At 35.9% G+C, this 19,703-nt stretch overlaps 1 protein-coding gene and 2 long non-coding RNA genes across 4 annotated transcripts in view; 2 read left to right on the forward strand and 1 right to left on the reverse strand.

Moving 5' to 3' along the window:
• LOC107725980 (leukotriene A-4 hydrolase) overlaps positions 1-7,428 on the forward strand; it is an 11,083-nt gene extending 3,655 nt beyond the window's left edge. Inside the window, exons 4-19 of the mRNA XM_016535416.1 lie at positions 1,086-1,154; positions 1,308-1,412; positions 1,508-1,560; positions 2,749-2,821; positions 2,991-3,131; positions 4,144-4,167; positions 4,278-4,348; positions 4,515-4,626; positions 4,830-4,974; positions 5,350-5,453; positions 5,688-5,758; positions 5,829-5,883; positions 5,986-6,081; positions 6,597-6,679; positions 6,765-6,869; positions 7,095-7,428. Coding sequence (XP_016390902.1) covers positions 1,086-1,154; positions 1,308-1,412; positions 1,508-1,560; positions 2,749-2,821; positions 2,991-3,131; positions 4,144-4,167; positions 4,278-4,348; positions 4,515-4,626; positions 4,830-4,974; positions 5,350-5,453; positions 5,688-5,758; positions 5,829-5,883; positions 5,986-6,081; positions 6,597-6,679; positions 6,765-6,869; positions 7,095-7,215 — 1,428 coding nt within the window. The 3' untranslated portion in view covers positions 7,216-7,428. The remainder of the gene's footprint in view (positions 1-1,085; positions 1,155-1,307; positions 1,413-1,507; positions 1,561-2,748; positions 2,822-2,990; positions 3,132-4,143; positions 4,168-4,277; positions 4,349-4,514; positions 4,627-4,829; positions 4,975-5,349; positions 5,454-5,687; positions 5,759-5,828; positions 5,884-5,985; positions 6,082-6,596; positions 6,680-6,764; positions 6,870-7,094) is intronic.
• A 3,023-nt stretch (positions 7,429-10,451) lies between these two features.
• LOC107725986 (uncharacterized) lies at positions 10,452-12,977 on the reverse strand. Of its 2 annotated transcripts, none has more exons than XR_001638196.1 (3): positions 12,885-12,977; positions 10,687-10,783; positions 10,452-10,530 (listed from the first exon to the last, which is right to left on the reverse strand). It is a non-coding gene; the product is annotated as an uncharacterized LOC107725986 (long non-coding RNA). The 2 variants fall into 2 exon arrangements; XR_001638197.1 differs by lacking the exon at positions 12,885-12,977 and adding an exon at positions 10,989-11,066.
• A 1,857-nt stretch (positions 12,978-14,834) lies between these two features.
• Positions 14,835-19,703, forward strand: part of LOC107725985 (uncharacterized) — a 14,020-nt gene continuing 9,151 nt past the window's right edge. The window contains exon 1 of the long non-coding RNA XR_001638195.1: positions 14,835-14,891. This is a non-coding gene — a long non-coding RNA (uncharacterized LOC107725985). The remainder of the gene's footprint in view (positions 14,892-19,703) is intronic.

The following is a 19,703-nucleotide window of genomic DNA, read 5'->3' on the forward strand; positions in this document are numbered from 1 at the left end:
CCTCCAACCAAAAGAGAATCGAGACACCCCTACCCCTTCACGTGAATGTGCGAAACGGAGGGGTAGGGGAAAGGGGAAGGGCTAAGGGGTAGATTTGGGATTGGGCCATAACCAGCTGCGTTTATGTTAACGCTTGCCAAGATGGCATTTTGATACAAAAATGTATGCATTTGATTGTTCAAGTGCAACAAGACATCAGAAAGTAGTTTTAGGTTTTCAAATCACTTGATTTTAAACCACAAGGCTTAAAAGTGAATGCAAATTCTAAACTTTTGTGTTGGCGTAGCACTACGACATCACAATCATCCAAAATCTCAAATTCAGTTTATCGTGTGTACCGGTTTATCACCCAGCCCTACTCGTCGCCATTTCTCATCTCTCCACAACCACACAGCACGTGTGTGTGAAGACTTGTGGTTCATGTGCAATTTCCTTGAAATATTAATATTTGTGCAATCTTGCAATACTAACCACAGTGTTTCACAGTCCTTATGCTTTACTAGTTTATCACGAAGAGTCCATCTAGAGCTTGAGTGCTGTAGTAAGTTTTTAGTCCTAAAACTTTCCAGCCTTTCCTATAGGTTTTGAGAATAGCAGTTTTCAATTTATGAGCAAACAACATGGGGTTTTCCACTTTTCTTGGGTGCTATTCCATATACATTTTAAATCAAATGTGCATTTTGGTCTAGTCCAAGGAGGCTGGCCAATCATAAGTGGTCATTTACATATAAAAGTCTTAAAGGTACAGTAGCAAAAACAGCTTTTTTTTAATTCTAAAGGCCAGGAAAACTACATTACTTGAGTTTTGGTATAATAAACCTTGACTTACATTATAAGATGACTTCAATATGGCATCTTTTATGCATTTGCAATGTGGTCAAACAAATGTTTCTAACCTTCTACTTGTTAGAAAGAACATCGCACCAGCTTGTGGCTGAAAACTTTCCAGTCAGGGTTTTTATAGTAGTGGTTTTCAATTAATGAGCATACTACATTGTATTTAAAACTATTGTATGTTTGTTTGTTTTTTTTCCCATTTTTCTCTTACTTTTTTCATCTACTCTGACTGTCTCTACCTACAACAGGCCACTCACTGTAGGACCATGGTGCCTTGTCAGGACACTCCATCAGTGAAGCACACTTACTATGCCCAGGTAACATGCATGAATAGCTCAAAGTACTAATTATATACTCAACGAAGCAGCACTGAAGTGCATGCCAAGATAAACAATCTAAACTGAAAGGAAACTAATTAAAATCCACAGCTGTTCTGCCGGTAACACTGGGAACATTTTTCTGTGTCTCAGGTGTCTGTCCCCAGAGAGCTGGTGGCATTGATGAGTGCGTTGCGTGATGGTCAGGAACCAGATCCGAGCGACAGCAGCCGAGTCATCTATCGCTTCAGGCAGCCGGTCAGCGTCACATCCTCTTTTTTTTTCTTTTTTCTTTTTTTTATGAAGAGTTGTTTTTTCCAAATGCTGTCTTCATATCTTTTTCTTTCTTGCAGGTCTCAATGCCCTCTTACCTCATTGCTATTGTTGTTGGTGCTTTGGAAAGCAGGTGATCCTTCTTCTGCTGTTCTTTCTCTTGTCTTCCTTCTGTTTTGTCATAGTTTTGATTTCAGAACCACGCTCATATTTTCATATGACCAACCATATTTACATATTCAGCACTCAGCATTCAGTTGTGGCTGTTGTTACTTGTGTCTGATGTATTTCACATTCACATTGGTTGGCCAATCATAAGAAGTCATTTATATATAGAAAGGTATAGTAGCAAACATAGCTAGTTTTAATTCAAAAGGGCCATAAAACAGTGGGAAAATGGTCATGTACACTGGTGATCAAAAGTTTGGAATAATTAAGATTTTTCTATGTTTTTGAAAGAAGATTCTTTTTTTGAGACATTTACATTTGATCATTTGGCAGATGCTTTTATCCAAAGTGACTTACAAATGAGGACAATAGAAGCAAATACACAAAAGAGCAACAATATATAAGTGCTGTGACAAGTCCTGGTTAGTCGTATATAGCGGTACATATAGCAACGTTTTTTTTTTTTAATAAATAAAAAGATAACAAGTAGATCGAATCGAAATACAATAGATATTTCTTGTGTTAGAGGGTCAAGTGTAGATGGAAGAGATGTGTCTTTAGCCGTTTCTTGAAGATCTGCTCGGCTGGAGTTGGGCAGGTCATGCCACCAGCATGAACAGTTGTAATCAGTGTTGAAAACAGTTGATGCATCTAGTTCATCAGTTTAAAACCGATTTTTTGTGGAAACTTTGGATAGAATGTTTAAAAGATAGAATGTCCCTTTTGATCAATTGAATGCATCCTTGCTTAAAGTATTAAATTCTTAAAAAAAACAAAAAACAAAGATAACAAAAATATTAAGCAGCACAACTGTTTTCAACATTGATAATAATAAGAAATGTTTATTGAGCATCAAAATGATACATTAGATTTATTTCTGATGGATCATGTGACACTGAAAACTGGAGTAATGATGCTGAAAATTTAGCTTTGAGATCACAGGAATAAATTACATTTTAAAATATATGAAAATAGAAAAAGTTATTTTAAATCGTAAAAATATTCCACAATGTTATTATTTTCACTGCACTTTTAATTAAATGAATGCAGCCTAGGTGAGCATAAGAGAGAAATCTTAATAATTCCAAACATTTAAGATCTATGTGCACGCCTCCCAGATGAGGTGTAAATGATCTTTGTTTGTGGTTTACAGGGAAATCGGCCCCCGATCCAGAGTTTGGTCTGAGAAGGAGTGTGTGGATGAGGCAGCGTTTGAGTTTTCAGAGGTGAGAGGATTCTTTTCTGTTGCACTAGACTGTGTTTTCAGCACTTTTGAATGTTAGACATGTGGACAGATTGTGATAAACATATCTTACACCACTAACCACGCATTGCTTGCATTTGCAATCTGATATGGCTAACAGATAACACCGTTTTCTTCTTCCTGTTCATCAGACTGAGACCATGTTGAAGACGGCTGAGAGTCTGGCAGGGCCGTATGTGTGGGGCCAATATGATGTCCTGGTGCTGCCTCCGTCTTTTCCTTACGGGGGCATGGAGAACCCCTGCCTCACATTTGTCACTCCCACTGTACTGGTCCGTATAATTCCTCTTCATAGATATATGCAGACTTCTGCAACTAGTAGATGCGTTCACACAGACATGCAAAGCCACATTTAGAGACTGAAAGTAACAAGTTTTCAATCGCGGTCTATGAAGGTTCTGAACAGGTCCTGTGAACTTATAGTATAAAACATATAAATAAATGTTTCAATATTATATACACTATTTTTAAATGTTTGGGGTCAAGATGATTTTTAATAAAAGAAATTAATGCTTTTATTCAGCAAGGATGCATTAAATTGATCAAAAGTGACAGTAAGGCTTTTATAATAAAATAAATGATGTTCATCTGAGCTTTCTATTTATTGTCCTGAAACAAATGTATCATGGTTTCCACAAATGTATTAAACAGCACTACTGTTTTCAGCATTGATAATAATAATAAATGTTTGTTGAGCAGCAAATTAAAAAAAAAAAATTCTTGAAGGATCATGTGACACTGAAGATAGTAATGGCTAATAAAAAATTCAGCTTTGCGTCACAGGAATAAATTACAATTTAAAATACATTACAATATAATATAAAACAGTATAATATAAAACAGTTGTTTTAAATTGTAATATTTCACAATATTATTGTTTTTACTGTATTTTTTGTAAAAATGCAGCCAAAGCAAGATACTAAGATACTATAATATATTATATATTATGTATTATATATTTTAATGCTAAGCAATGCATATTTCTATAGTAATTGTATATTTCTGTGTAAAGTTTCTCTTCTATAAAATATTTAATCACTACATATTGCTCTTGTTCAACTGGAGATGTCAGATTCATTTGTCAAAAAGTAATAAACCTGAATTTTCTTCATATTTATGGAATATACATCTGTTTTTATAATTAATTATTTAATTAATTAACAGAAAAATATACCAGAACCACATCAGTGTAAAAAGGATAAGATAAATAAAATATTTAAAACTAAATGAAAGTAATAAAACTTGTGTTTGTTGATGGTCTTACTCTTTCGTTGTGTTTTTCAGGCTGGAGACAGATCCCTCGCTGGTGTAAGTCATCTGTGCATCAAAACATTTTTAGGTTAATGACTGTGAATTTGTTCTAAATCACATTTCTTCTGCTAATGTGAATGCGCTCTGTGCTTTTGGTTTTGCCGCAGGTCATTGCTCATGAGATCTCCCACAGCTGGACGGGAAACCTGGTGACTAATAGGACCTGGGAGCATTTCTGGTCAGTCCGACACACTGAATCTCCGATCAGAATATGCAAAAGAGGCGTTTTTTTGGTTGTAATGATCGATCAATGTTGTGTAGTACATTGAATTTTTTATTTTAAAATGGTTAGATCCTGTTTTCTATGATATGACCCCTGTAACAAGTGAAGTCTTTCTCTGCAGGTTGAATGAGGGTCATACGGTGTACATTGAGAGAATGATTGCCAGGTGTATGGAGAGTGAACAGCTCAGGCAGTTTAAAGGCATCGGAGGGTGGAAAGAACTTCAAGAGTCTGTAAGTCACACATACATTTCACACTTAACTGTTATCTGATCCTCACAGGAAATTACATCAGATTATTCTCAAATCCTGGTAAATCATGCAAATTATGCACTGTGCTGCTGTGTCAATTACTTTCTGTCTGTTTGGTGATTTTCTGTTTAGATTTCCTGATGCTATTTACTGGCAAAGCAAGTCACTGCTGTATCGTTTTGTAGGTCAAACAGTTTGGAGCGAATAATGTGCTTACAAACCTGGTCCCGAATCTGCATGAGGTGGACACGGATGAAGCCTTCTCCTTAGTGCCCTACGAGAAAGGATTCGCTCTGCTTTATCATCTGGAGGAACTGATGGGAGGTCCAGGTACACACACCAAATGATTTCTCCTCTCCACGTTTAAAGTGCCAATACTGCTTAAAGTAGGTCAAGAGTTAAAGTGAAAAATGAAAATTCTGTCTTTTTTTTTTTTACTCACCCTCATGAGTTTCCAAACTTCGAAACCAGTTTCTTTCATCTGTTTAGCACAAGCGATAAAATATTTGACTACAGGGGGACTTTAATTATAATTGTTATAATATTTATTATATGAATATATATGTCAAATAATTATATATACAACATATATATCTTTAAAATAATGTATAAATAAAACAATAAATAAATAAATAAACATTTTAAAGATATATCAATATCTAAACCTATAAAAGGAAAATAGTCTTTCTCTGCCTTTAATTATAGAGGTCTTCATGGGTTTCGTGAAGTCTTACATTCAGCTGTTTGCCTATGGCAGTGTAACCACAGAGGAATGGAAGAACTATCTGTTCACTTACTTCAAAGACAAGGTGAGAACTAATTCACTCTGTACTTGAACATATAAATGCATAATTCTTGTATGCAAGATGCCAAATAAAGCCCAGTAATATAGGAATACACATTGTTGTATATTCGTTTCAGGCTTTTGTAAAAAAAAAAAATAATAATAGTAATTTGGAACCATTCATGGTGGGATCAACCAAATATCCTGTGAGAATTCTAAAGAAAATTATATTTCCTGTTTAAATGTCTCCGTTTGTCAGGTGGACATCTTGAATAAAGTGGACTGGAATGGATGGATGCACACTCCAGGAATGCCCCCCGTCAAACCACAGTGAGCACTGGAGCACACGTTTGGAGTGTGTGTGTGAGATTTGATTTGAACTTGTCCTCTTTGTGCACAGGTATGATACCACTATGGCAGATGCCTGCACTGCTCTGTGCCAGAGATGGGTGAAAGTGAGCCTTTCTCCTATTAAACCACACCAAAGCCTTTCACAGTTTTGAAGCTTCTCTAAATAACATTGAGTTTAAGGCTAAGCCTCCTCTTTCTCTGTTAAGGCAAAAGAAGAATACCTTGCAAGTTTCACTGAGGCAGACGTGAAGAAACTCAACTCTCCTCAGCTCATTGAGTTCATGGCTTTGTTGCTCCAAGAGGTAATAAATAAGTTGAAATCCTTAAATTGAAAGAGGGACCCAAGTCATATCTAGAGACCACAATATCTTGTTTTTGTCAAGAACATCCTAGCAATGACCTTAGAACTTGCTGAGACACAAGCAAGAACTGTTAAATTTTTTTGATGTGAAGAAAAAGAAAGAAAATTTATTTTTTAATAAAAAATCTAATTTACAGGGTGCATAGCAGTTAAGCATGAACTGTTCACATTTTTGTATAAATGTGATTTAAAAAAATATATATTTCATTAATTTTATTTAAATATTTAACATTGTTTTTTTAATTATGTAAATACCTATTTAATTTTTAATTTAATGTAATTTTATTTATTTTTATTTAATGTAGAAATCTAATTTAGTCTTTAATGCCTCAGTATGTTGTTGCAGAGCTATGTAAGTGATGCTGTAATAAAAACACATTTAGTGCTGCAGATTAAAAGACAGAGGAACTGCAGAAGTAGTCTTGAAATGTGTCTGTTTCCTCCGTGTATTGCCAGGAGCCCCTTCCTCTGTCCCATGTGAAGAAGATGCAGGAGGTCTACCAGCTGAACAGTGTTAAAAACGCAGAGGTCCGCTTCAGGTAAGCACCCTGTTTTTATTTATTTATTTTTTTTAATTATTTCATATTTCAGTATTTGATGATGTCAAATTGGTTGTTTATGCAGGTGGTTGCGCATCTGTGTGAAGGCGCATTGGGAGGAAGCCGTTCCCCTGGCGCTGAAGATGGCTACTGAACAGGGCAGAATGAAATTCACTCGCCCACTCTTCAAGTAAATTCATTCAATTGTTTTGAGAAGTCCATAGTTTGACCAAAACAACAAAAAAATGGGTCGCTTGTTAAAAATGGACCAAAATGAACAGGATGTTGCAGAGAGTTTTGTCATTTCCGTGCTACTGCGAGCAACCGTGCACACTTGTTTTCAAGTGTCCAGAGCTCATCAAGACCATTTCAAAGTGCACTTGCTGACCTCCTTCTCCTTCTCTTTCTCCTTTAGGGAAGTTTACAACTTCTCCAAGTACAGCGACGAGGCAGTGAAGACTTTTAAGGAGCACCGTGGAGCGCTGCACCCCGTCACAGCCATGCTGGTGGTCAAAGATCTGAAAATCGATGGCTAAAATGCTGCTTTCTGATCTTCTTATACACGAGCAGTGTTTCTATGCTTCAACCTAGTACTCAGATACAAAAATGCATATCACACCTCGAACAGAGGGGTTATTGTGCAGAACGTTTTTCTCTTCATTGGCCAAAGCTTGCTTTTTTTTTTTAATGTCTCAGTCTCAGGGCTTAGAACAAAAAACAAGCATTATCAGTATCATGTAGTTCAGTGTTAAAAAAAATGAGCATATATTAACTATGAAGGATCCGCTATATCCCGACATGTCCACAGTAATGATCTGTAATAAACTCATCAATGTCTCAGTCTCAGGGCTTAGAACAAAAAACAAGCATTATCATGTAGTTCAGTGTTAAAAAAATGAGCATATATTAACTATGAAGGATCCGCTATATCCCGACATGTCCACAGTAATGATCTGTAATAAACTCATCTGTACAAGAGATTTCTGCTCTTTTATCCAGCACAAAATGTATCATGGTGTGTGCATCACGGCTAAGTTCATTACACTGGATTTGCAGAAGTGTAATTCACATAAATCACCACAGGAGGGCGCAGCCCATTTAAGTTCATTAGACTTGATTTGCAGTGATGTAATTCACAAAAATCACCACAGGAGGGTGCAACCTGTTTAAGTCGGGTGTGCCTCACACGTCTTGAAAAGTGAAGCTGCAGGCTCTTTGATCGCCCCCTGGTGGCTGGCTGCAGTACAGGTCATAAACCCCGCCCTCTCCATGTAAACGAATGGAACTTGAGTCAAAATAAAAAAATAAATTACACTTCCAATACAATTTTCCGAAAGATGGTTTTGGTCATTTAAGGTAGTTGTTATCACGTTGATATATGTTAAATTGTTCGTTTTTGTGATAAGTTTGATTTTAGCTAGTAATCTGATGCTATAAAAACGGGGAGTGTCGTTATGGTTGATTGGGTCTGTGGGAGTTTGGGCGGGAGCTTGATACCGCTGCTCCACCTCACGACACTACTGCGCAGACTCTGGCTCCAAACGAATCTCTACTGCGCAGACTCTGACTCCAAACGAATCTCTACTGCGCAGACTCTGGCTCCAAACAAATTCTCAATTTAGCGTATTATCCCGCCCTATGCGTGTGCGCTCCGCTCAGTCGCTCCACTCGTATACCGTTCATGCTCATCGGAACAGCAAAGTCCACTCAAAAATTGAGCCAACAGGAAACATTGATGTAGTACAGTATTGTTTCTGTCTGCAATAGCCCTACTGTGTTGTAACATGGTGTGGTATATGAGCAACTCTGGTAACGCTGCCCTCTCATTCACTGATCTGCTAACCGCTATGTTATGCTCACGTGTTCTGATAATAATAGCTTTCTAGGACTAAACATTATTTGGATAATTGGTAAAAAAAAGTTAAATATCTTAACCCTACTGTTAGACCTACCTGAAAAACTAAAAAGCAATTTATTTAATTCGAAGGCCTGTCGTTATTTTTTATTTGTGCTATCATTATTAACTTCTTTATTTGTTCTTATTTTATTACTGACTGCTTACTTGTCATTGTTTTATTCAATTCAAAGTTTGAAATCAAGCTACCTCGTGCTACTTTTCAAATTATCATATCGAAGTTAGAAATTCAAATATTGTGACAAAATTAATTTTGTAGGGTGCCACAAGTTTGTTAAAATTTCCAAAGGGTGCTGCAACTAAAAAAAGGTTGGGAAACACTGTTGTAAAACAACACAAAACAACACAAAATATCAGTTGCATCACTGGCTCAGTGGATAATGGTTTCTATTTCCTAAATGTAAGTCTTGGTTCAAATCCCACATTAAATAATAATAATTATTATTTATCACTTACAACCAAGTTCTCAATAAAAACCCATTAAAAACATTCATTTACTCCACAGTCCCAGTGGCTCAAGTGATAGTGTTGCGTTTTAATTATGGAGTATTGAGTTCAAATCCCACTATTGCTTATGTTAAATCATTCTCATTATATTCCAAAGATTCACTGAAACCCCAAGGCTGTATGTGAAAGCTGTGATGGGCTAGTGGACAAATGCATGTTTTCAAACACAACATTGTGATGAAGATGTGGGTTCAAATCCTGCTGCTGATAATCATACTCGCAAGATTTATTATAAAATCACAGGTCACATAAAGGTTGATGGTAAAATTTAAGTTCCTGCACAAGGTCAGTCATGAGATCTGTGGCTCACAGGTAAACGATGGGCTCAGAGGTTGCGGGTTCAATCCCAGCCAGATCTCACTGATATAAACATGTTGTATGAGCCCGACATTTGAAAATGTTTCTTTTAATTTAAAACAAAGATCTCAGCAAAATACCTTTCAAAACACAATTCAACTCGCTAGACTCAGTGGCTCAGTTGATAAAGCGTTGTGGTTTAATCATGGAGATCTGAGTTCAAATCCCATTATTGCTTATGTTAAATTGTTGGAATTATATCCTCAAATGCCCTAAGTACCTTAAACACCAACACTCAGTGTGAGGTCAATGGCTAAATTCTAGGCTCTGTGTTCAATGCTGTGATTGAAGCTTGGGTTCAAATCCCACTTCAGTGTGTTGCACGACGATCACAACAGAAAGTTTGAACTAGTTTATTGTACAGGTCACATATGCTGTAGGTTAAGAGTGAAATATAAGTTCCTTCACAAGTTTTAACCTAAGATCTGTGGCTCACAGGTAAGAGTGCTGCCTCATGACTCAGAGGTTGCTGGTTTGAACCCAGCCAAATCTCACTGGTATAAAGCTGTGGTCTCACTTGCAAATATTTCTCTTCATTTAAAACAAAGCTCTCAACAAAACACCATCCGAAACATAGCTTAGCTCACCAGACTTAGTGGCTCAGTTGATAAAGCGTTGTGGTTTAATCCTGGAGATCAGAGTTCAAGTCCCATTATTGCTTATGTTAAATTGTTGGCATTATATCCAACAAAGCGCCCCGAATGCCAGCACTCAGCATTAAAGCCACAGCGGCACTAGTGGCTACACAATGGGTGTTGTATTCAAGGCTACAACTAAAGCATGGGTTCAAGTCCCACCTTTGCATATCAAATGACACTGACACAATTTAAATCTTTAACTAGTTTATTGTAAAATTACAGGTTAACAGTGAAATATAAGTTCCTTCACATATCCCAACAAGAGATCTGTGGCTCACAGGTAAGAGCACTGCCTAATGGTTCAGAGGTTGCTGGTTCAATCCCAGCTGGATCTCCATGAAATGAGTGACTGGTGTGTGAAAGAAGGGGTGGGGATGGTTCGGTTCCCCCCCTGAGTCCCAGAGCGATGTCCAGCAGTGGTTATGCTTTTCAACCTGAAAAAAAGTTAGCTGTATAAATCTTTCCATTCCCAGTCCCTTACCCACCTCCTTAGGTTACCATCATTTGCTTTTTAAAGGAGTGGCCCCTCAAAAAGAAAATGATGGTAACCTACACATGAACTAGTAAACAACACACATTATAAGCATTACCTGTCCATGAGCAGATGTCCATCATTACAGCGAATGTCTGTCCACACGTCCCAGAGCTCTGCTTCTGTTGACTGGGTGCTCAAACACATCCTTTATTCTGTAGGGTAAAGACATAATTACTCCATACTGCAGAACCAAACATATTAGTGTAAATAATAGTTAATACATGTCCTCAAGAATGTTTACAGAAAAAAATATGATTTGAATAAATGTTATTAAAACTGTGCAAGGAGTGTTATTGTTCAGTAATGCTGTATAAATAATAATCTTTGAATCTTTGTGCTCATATGATTGCCTTCTACCTGTCTGTAAACTAAATCTTATGCCAAATAACATGAAAATGCAAACTAAATCAATAAATCTAAATTGTAAGATTTTGCCACCATCACTGGGCTTGATTGGTCTGAAACAGACATTCTTGCAAGACTCTGCACCAATCAGATTTATTACTACAGATGTAGCGTCCAGACGAAGAAGATGAAGAAATGTCAGTTGTGGGCGTTTTGTGTCCTTAATTTGGGGGATGAAAAGGAACACCTGTCAAGCAGCAAATGTGAGTAAATGTTCTGTTTGTCTACTAAATTTTGCAGCGTCACATGCCACTCTGTCAGGTGACAATTTCATTGCTGATTAGCTGAAAATGTGCGCTGTGGCATGACTTCTGTAAGTAATGATAATTACAATAATCAAAAATGCATTTGAAATATGCATAATTCACAAAAATCACCACAGGAGGGCGCAACCAATTTAACTTCATTAGACTCGATATGCAGCGGTGTAATTCACAAAAATCACCACAGGAGGTGGATCAAGCAATAGCTTTACAAATTTTTTGATACTCTCTATGAGTACAGTTTATATTAGAACGTACAACAAAGCTGGTGTGATCCAGTAGAACACCTTTACAATCCATCAAGTCAGTTAGGGCGCAACCAGTTTAACTTCATTAGACTCGATATGCAGCGGTGTAATTCACTAAAATAACCACAGGAGGATGCAAATCATTTTAGGACAGAACCACAAAAATATTATGATACAGTCAATTAATTACTTAAATTATACAAGAAATAACTTCGTGGCAAGTTTCTATTTCAATAAAGGCATGAGACAAAAACTCTTTTGGAGATTTATTTCCTTGCAAGAAAAGGTCAACAGTAATACAGATTGGCTGCAGAGTGTGACCAAGACAGATACGTTGACTCAGCATTTATGTAAAATCAGGATGCTCCTATCTCATTCCAATCATACTGCATATTCAACAAATGTGTCCATTTAAGGTATCTAACTATGTCCCCTAGATGCATACCTAAGTATTTAATGCAAATTATCCTCTAAGAAGTTAGGTCCAAAACAACATTTCACAATTCAAACAATCTAAAGTATAAAAAAATCTAAAGCCAGATTTTGTTTGTTTGTGAACAGAGTAATCGAGTTACCAGTCATCAATCAATATCAATCACATCAATGAATTGTTGAATTTCTCTGTGCATTCGGCTATATAGAATGGTTTTGTGACACTGCACAGCTTTTACAGTTTACAGAAATATCAACACAATTAATCTGTCGATCAGTCCAGTTCCCAGTACACCAAATACAAACACAATTCATATCATAGCCTAAATGCCTATAAAAGACGACCGAACAAATGACAACACTTTATGGGGCTATTCTTGTACATAGATACAAAATATTGAATAAAACGTATTTGTAACTTAATAAAAAAAGTCTGAAACATATGTGTGTATTTTACAAATATTGCAGCTAATCCACTTCATCAGTTTTCAGTTCTCCATCCGCTCCACTAGGCGGCGTCAGCGAGCGTCACGTTTAGCCTCACACCCATAGACTGTATAAGATGATTGACGACAATGACGCTTGATCACATTCATGTCGTTTAATACTATGAAAGTACAGATTCTGCAGATGACAGTTCAGTGACAGACTCTTAATGTCTCTCAATTACCGCCCGTCAGCAAACAAAACCGACACAAACTGCGGTAAAGTGCAGGAATCGAGTGTAACGCGACTCACCTGTAAGTAACTTTCCGCGTATGAAGTCCTCAGTCGTTTTGTTTTGCTTTAAAGTAATTCTGTAAGTGTGTATTGATGTAGTAGTGTTCACTCGCTCTCCTCTCTGCGGCAGAATGACAGTCTCTGTTGTGTTTGTTTTGCTCGCGGTGTATCTGCGCATCTCTCACCTGCTGCTCCTCCAGACACTTCTTCACATTCACAGCCTTTCAGATCTGCTAGAAAGGTAAATCTGTTCTGACATTTCTAACAGAGTGCTTGTGCTGCTAAGCAAGACAAGGCAAGTTTATTTATATAGCACATTTCATACACAATGGTAATTCAAAGTGCTTTACATAAAAGAAATGAAAAAATAATAAAAAAGTAATCACAACAATAAAACAAGGAATTTAAAACTTTGAAAATGATTTAAAAATTGATTTAAGAGGTTTAAAATGAGTTTAAAACAGTTAAGAATAGAGAATGATTATACATAAAATATAGTGCACAGTGCTCATTCAGTAAATGCACAGCTAAACAGATGAGTTTTGAGTCTGCATTTAAATGGGGCTAATGTTTTAGCACATCTGATCTCTTCTGGAAGCTGATTCCAACTGCGGGCGGCATAATAACTAAAAGCGGACTCCCCTTATTTTGTGTGAACCCTTGGTATTTCTAACTGACTCGATTCTAATGATCTGAGTGGTCTGTTAGGTTTATAATCAGTGAACATACCTGCTATGTATTTAGGTCTTAGGCCATTGAGTGATTTATAAACGAGTAAAAGTACTGATGCTAGTCGTTTGCAGATGGTATTTGGCGGAGGGACTTTCTCTAGAAAGTATTTGATTGGACAAAATTTGTTTAGCGCAATATACCGAGTTAAATATATTTGATTTGTGAAGAAAATGTCCACATTTTACATGCATTTCTTAAAAGCATACTTTCACTAGTATATTTAGCCTTAAAATAGTAGCCATGAGCTGAAAGCCATTTGAGATTTCATTTGAGTCAGAAAACCTTGTTGATGAAAAAATGCTATTTGACCATATTTTAATCATGTAAGGCAGTCACATAAATGAATGTTTACTTTTAGAATACCAAATCAAATCAGTAGCTGTTGCGTTACGATTATATAAGCTTTATATAAAATGTTCATGTTTTTTGTTGATTTTTCTAACCCAAATGTATGTCATCTTTTTATCATGGCAATTTCTTAAATGTGATCAATAAATTAAAAGTAAAATCAGTATCATCAAAATCCATGCCTGAACTGTAGAGGTGGCACATTCAAAAAAGATTCATACAGAAACCAAACACTCAGATCTGCAGTGCTTCTTGGAACTATTTTCATTGGTAAAAATGTACAAAAACAATATTGTGTCTGAAATATTGGTCAGTTAATATTAGCTTCTTGTTAATTGAATTGTGTGTGTGTGCATATATATATATATATATAATTTGTAGTGTGCTAGTTTTTGATGAAACACCAGGGAACTTCCTAGGTTGACTTATGGGAGTTCGCTTAATGTTTATGGTTTTTTAAAATGTTTTTTTGTTAAATACCTGAAATAAGGTCTGTGCATGGTTAACAAAAGCTAAAGATCTTTCCATGTTTTATTCAATGACATACAATACATTATACAAAATAAAGTAGTGCCCTTTGATTTTTTGAGCTTTTAGTTATCTTAAAAAAGGTGGTTGCTAAGTGGCTATGTGGGACTACAGAGGTTGTTGAGGACATTAAATGTCGTCAAACTATTTTCCTGCAAAAGAATTGTAACTCAAATTTTCAAGGAAAATGTCTTTTAAATAAATATCGAAAGAGTTGTTTGAAGCTTATTGATGGTGAAACTGAAGTCATGCAACTGCGTTGTATTACTTTTTACATAAAATTGTTTATTGTTTGAAGATTAAAAAGTGTGTTGATTTTAGATGATCACTTCTGCAGTATAAACAAAATATGATGCAATCTGAAAGCAGTTTTCAGACAATGACTGGACACTTAGTTTCTGCTTTGCACTTGGACTTCATTGTCTAGCATTTGATGTTACCAGTAGCACTGTTTTTAAATCTGTTCCTTTTTTATCCATAATGAACTTTTCTGTGTCTGATTATTTATTTTCTAAAGACTTTCCTCATTGTGACGCTGCTCTCTTGTGACACACCTGGAATATAAACCATCAGCAGCAGAGCAGGTGAGTGATCTTATGTTTTCTTGCCTGATAAATTTCCAGCCTTTCTCTGTTTACCCTCTGAGGAAAATGACAAAGATGATTAGAATTATTCAATAAGAATAAATATAAAACATGATAAGGATGAGTGTGTGCACAGTTTGAACTGTCTGTCCATGTGAGAATAAAGATTAATATTTTCACGCAACATCGACCAAAGACATCTAAACCAGGGCTGCCCAAACTCGGTCCTAGAGGGCCGGTGTCCTGCAGAGTTTAGCTCCAACTTGCCTCAACACACCTGCCTTTAAGTTTCTAGTATGCCTAGTAAGAGCTTGATTAGCTGGTTCAGGTGTGTTTAATTGGGGTTGGAGCTAAACTCTTCAGGACACCGGCCCTCCAGGAACGAGTTTGGGCAGCCCTGATCTAAACGAACCAAAAACAGGTCTTGATGTCTCAAGCATACCTGGTTCTTCTCGTCATGTGCAGTATGTTGACCATTACAGTTCGGTAGAGGTGTCAGAACCACCATCTCCCTACAGCCGATATTCCTTTGCATGTGCAATGGAGGAATTCCTGGCACTGTTTTGATTTGTTTCCACATTTTATAAGCTCTTAGCGAGTTATAAGCTGGTTAAAATTCCTCCATATGTAGTGATTTACATATTAATTTACATATTACATATTAATTTTAACATATTACATATTAATTTTAATGTTTTAAGTACAATAGTGTATTAAATTGTACCTAGACACAAACTTTTTTAGTAATATTATAATTTTATATTTTAATAATATTAATTATACATATAATCAAATTTTATTCAAATGTCATTAAATGTATTTATTTCTTAACATTTGCAACAGTCCTCATTTTAATATGCTAATTCTAAATATTTACCAGTTTTTAATAGTTTTATTGTTAAGATTTAATTGTACCTTTTTAAAATTGTATTGCATGCGTTTTTTATGTGTAAATTATTTCTGGCAAAAAAAAAACTGATTTCAGTATTCCATTTATAAATATTTAGTTATTTTTGAATAAAATGTATATATTATTTTATATAATATTTACTTATTATTTTTAGTGTTTGAATTACAATAGAGTATTCAGCTGTACCTAGATTCAAACTTTTTATAGTATTTATTTAACTGTACCTAGGAGCAGAATTTCAATGTTGTTAATTGTGTTCCTAATTTCCTAACATTCCAGATTCTTCCAAATATTTACTAGTTGGTAATAATTTTATTATTGTTAAGGTTTGTGTCCTAGAGACAAACTTTTTATTAAATGTGTAAATATTTAATAACAAGTAAAAAAAATGTTTTTGCAAAAAAATAATTTAATATTTTATGTATATACTTTTATATATTATTTACTATAATATTTACATACTGATTTTTATTATTTTTTTAAATTGTACTGATGAACAAAATGTACATAAAAATCCTGATTTTAATATTGTAATTCTGAATATTTATTTTTAAAATACATTTTTGTTTAATTGTACCTATAGACAAAGGTCTTTTTTTTTTTTGAATGTGTAAATGTGCTCATTTCTTATAGTAAATAAATACATCTCACATAGTGTGAGCCGGTGTGGCTGAGTGGTCAGAGCTCATGGCATAAGACCTCAACCCAATGCAGGAGATGTGGGTTCAATTCCCCTCTCTGCTGCAAATGTAAATGAAAAAGCTACTTTTCCCCATTTTGCAGCCAAAAAAAAAGGAATTTCAAAATTTTTTTTTCTGTTGCAGCTCTTTTTCCTCTCCACCTCTCTCAGGCCCGCCTCCTCTCTCAGGCCCACCTCCTCTCTCAGGCCCGCCTCTCCGACCATCTTACTGCCCCAGGTACGTCTGCCAGTTAGTCCATGTTTCTCATGACTGCTTATCTAGTCTGTTGTACCGCCCCATGTACTTTTGTTAGTCCGTGTTTCTCATGGCTGAGTAGCCAGTCTGTTTTACCGCTCCAGGTGTCTTAGCCAGTCTGCCTCTAGCTTTCTGTTTCACCGACTTTGCCGCTTTGCTCAGTTATTCAGTATCTCTCTTTGGTGTGGGATTTGAACCCGCGACTCCACCGTAACCTTGTCCGCAACCAACGTGTATTTAACCACTAGCGCCATTGTGGCTTTCACACCAGCTACCGACATTTGGGCCGCTTTGTTGGATATAACATCAACAATTTAACATAAGCAATAGTGGGGTTTGAACTCAGGTCTCCATGATTAAAACACAATGCGTTATAATCTGAGCTACTGAGCCTGGGGGGTTGACCTGGATCTTGATGGGGATTTATTAAGAGTTGTTTTGTATAAGAAGAAAATGTTTGCAGGTGTTGGGTTTGAACCCAGACTATCATGCATGAAAGTCAAGTGACTATCCACTACACCACAGAGGTTGTGATGTGAGCAGGTGAGATGGTTTTTGTTTTATGTCACTGTCTGTAACAACAATCTAAGATAAGTAACAATGGGATTCGAACTCAGGAGTCATTGTTTTAAATGCAACAGTTTATCTCCTGTGCCACTCAGTCTGTGGAGCTTTAGTGTGGTTTGGACTTGTTTGGACTATTGTTTTATTTTAAGCTGCATCATAAATTATAGCAAAAAAGTGACATAAGCAATGGAGGGATTTGAATTCTGGTCTTCATGTTTAAAATGCAACACTTTACTGCTTGAGCTATTGAGCCTGTAGGTTTTCAGATTGTTTTTTTGATGTGTTTTTATTGACAGTTTTGTTTTAAATGAGAAGTTCTTAAGCAGTTGTGGGATTTGAACCCACACTTTCCTGTAGCAAAAAGCAAATAATTATCCACTGAGCCACAAAATTTGACATTATGGAGGAGTTTTAAAAATAGTAGTAGTATTTAAATTTCTTGGTATTATCTTTTTGCATAATAAATGGTGAAAAGTACCTTAGCAATTGTGGGATTTGAATCAAGACTTTTATGCACCAATATAGAGGTGTTTAGCCACTGCGCCATGGAGGATAAAATGTGTGAAAGTTTTGGATTTTGGTGTATGGCATTACGTACAGCAACGATTTCAAATAATGAATAAAAGGATTCAAACTTAGGAAGTCATGTTAAAAATTCAATACTTTATTTATTGCACCACTGAGTCTGTGGCGTTGTAGCGTGTTTTGGATGTGCATTTATTTTTTTATTTTTCTTAAGCTACAGCATAAATTATAGCATGAATTTGATGTATGCAAAAGCGGGATTTGAACTTGGGTCTCCAGTATTAAAAGTCAACGCTTTATCGCCTGAGCTACTGAGCCTACAAAATCATAGTATGTTGTGGAAGAGGTGTTATTGAAAGCTTTGTTTTAAATGATGGAAAGTACTTTAGCAACTGTGGGATTTGAACCAAGACTTTTATGTACCAAAAAGCAAACAGTTATCCACTGAGCCAGAGCATTCATAATGTTGCATTGTGTCTTGTTATCACAATGTGACAATGTGGTTTTGAGGGTCGTTTAGACTTTCAGGTGAAATATTGTTTTTTTTATTTTATTGTTTTTTTTTTACTACTTGGCATTGTTATCTTAAAGTACTGATAAAAGAACATGAATGGGCTAATACATTAAGTTGTATTATTTCATGTGTACATTTGTGTATAGAATTACTTCATTTTTCACTTTTACTTATAAATGTAAAAATTATTGGGTGTGATGTTTTTGGTAGAAACAATGAAGATATATAAGAAACGATCATTTATTTTACATAATTTCATGCATATAGTACTTTAAACTAAACTTTACCTTATTTGTATATCACTACATGAAATTGGCTTTCAACATGGAAAAGAAAACCCCACCCCACTTTTAACAAACATCAAGACAGCACTGAGAGAGCACATGCACTTCTCAATCAATCAGTAAAAGAAGAAAAAAAATGAATTCATGAAATCACATGTAGTTCAAAAGAACACTATTCTCAACAAGGGTAACACAAAATCAAAAACTTAGTGAAAATGTAATACAGAACCACATAATTAACAATAAACAGAATGACAAACAGAGCTATGACCCACACTAACTACAAATAACTATATTTACTGTCTTTCATAAGCAAAGACATAGCTAATTAAATATTAATTTGCCACAGCCAATCATTGCATGATGCTGAAGAGTCAGCCTTACACAAGTCATGCTTGACTTCCCACATCGATGCACAGCGATCAGTGTCTGACACAGAACTGTGCATGTCAGTTTGAGATTTTGTTCGACCTGAAAGCCACCTCCACACTCAGTCAACACAGTTTCTCGAGAACGGCTGCATAAGCCACACCATTTCAGTATAACGTGTGTTTCATGTTTTATTCTGATATTATGTTGTCTCACACATCCTTCAAATATGTTATCTCAAAAATCTGTGATAAAGATAACAGCCTTTATATAGTGTCATGTTTATCAAAATAAAACTGATTTTAAAATGTAGACCCCATTAGTTCTAAATGAGCATGTCCGTAATTACCTACACCTGGAGGATCTAATCAAGCCTACCTCAACTTTATCAACTCAGTCAGAGCTAAAGGCTCGAGAAAGCCAAGTAGATATAACTGCAGACCGGAGATCTCCAAAATGGGGCGTGAACTCCAAAAGTGGGCAGAACCTCCAAAATGGGGCGGGGTCTCCTCGCGCAAAGACTTTCACCATTGGCTCTGGCTCCAGCCAATTGTTATTAACTTACATTTCAAAATAAAACTTTATAACTGTAACATTGTTTCTAGTTCATCTAAAATAAAATATGCTATATAAATAAATATTCTCTGTGAGAGCAGAGCCCAAAGCTCGTGGCCAGTGGTGTTCAGACTGGAGTTTGAACCTCTGCTT

The sequence above is a fragment of the Sinocyclocheilus rhinocerous genome, unplaced genomic scaffold (genome assembly GCF_001515625.1).
Source record: "Sinocyclocheilus rhinocerous isolate Xijiao unplaced genomic scaffold, SAMN03320098_v1.1 scaffold395, whole genome shotgun sequence".
Classification (NCBI taxonomy): Eukaryota; Metazoa; Chordata; class Actinopteri; order Cypriniformes; family Cyprinidae; genus Sinocyclocheilus; species Sinocyclocheilus rhinocerous.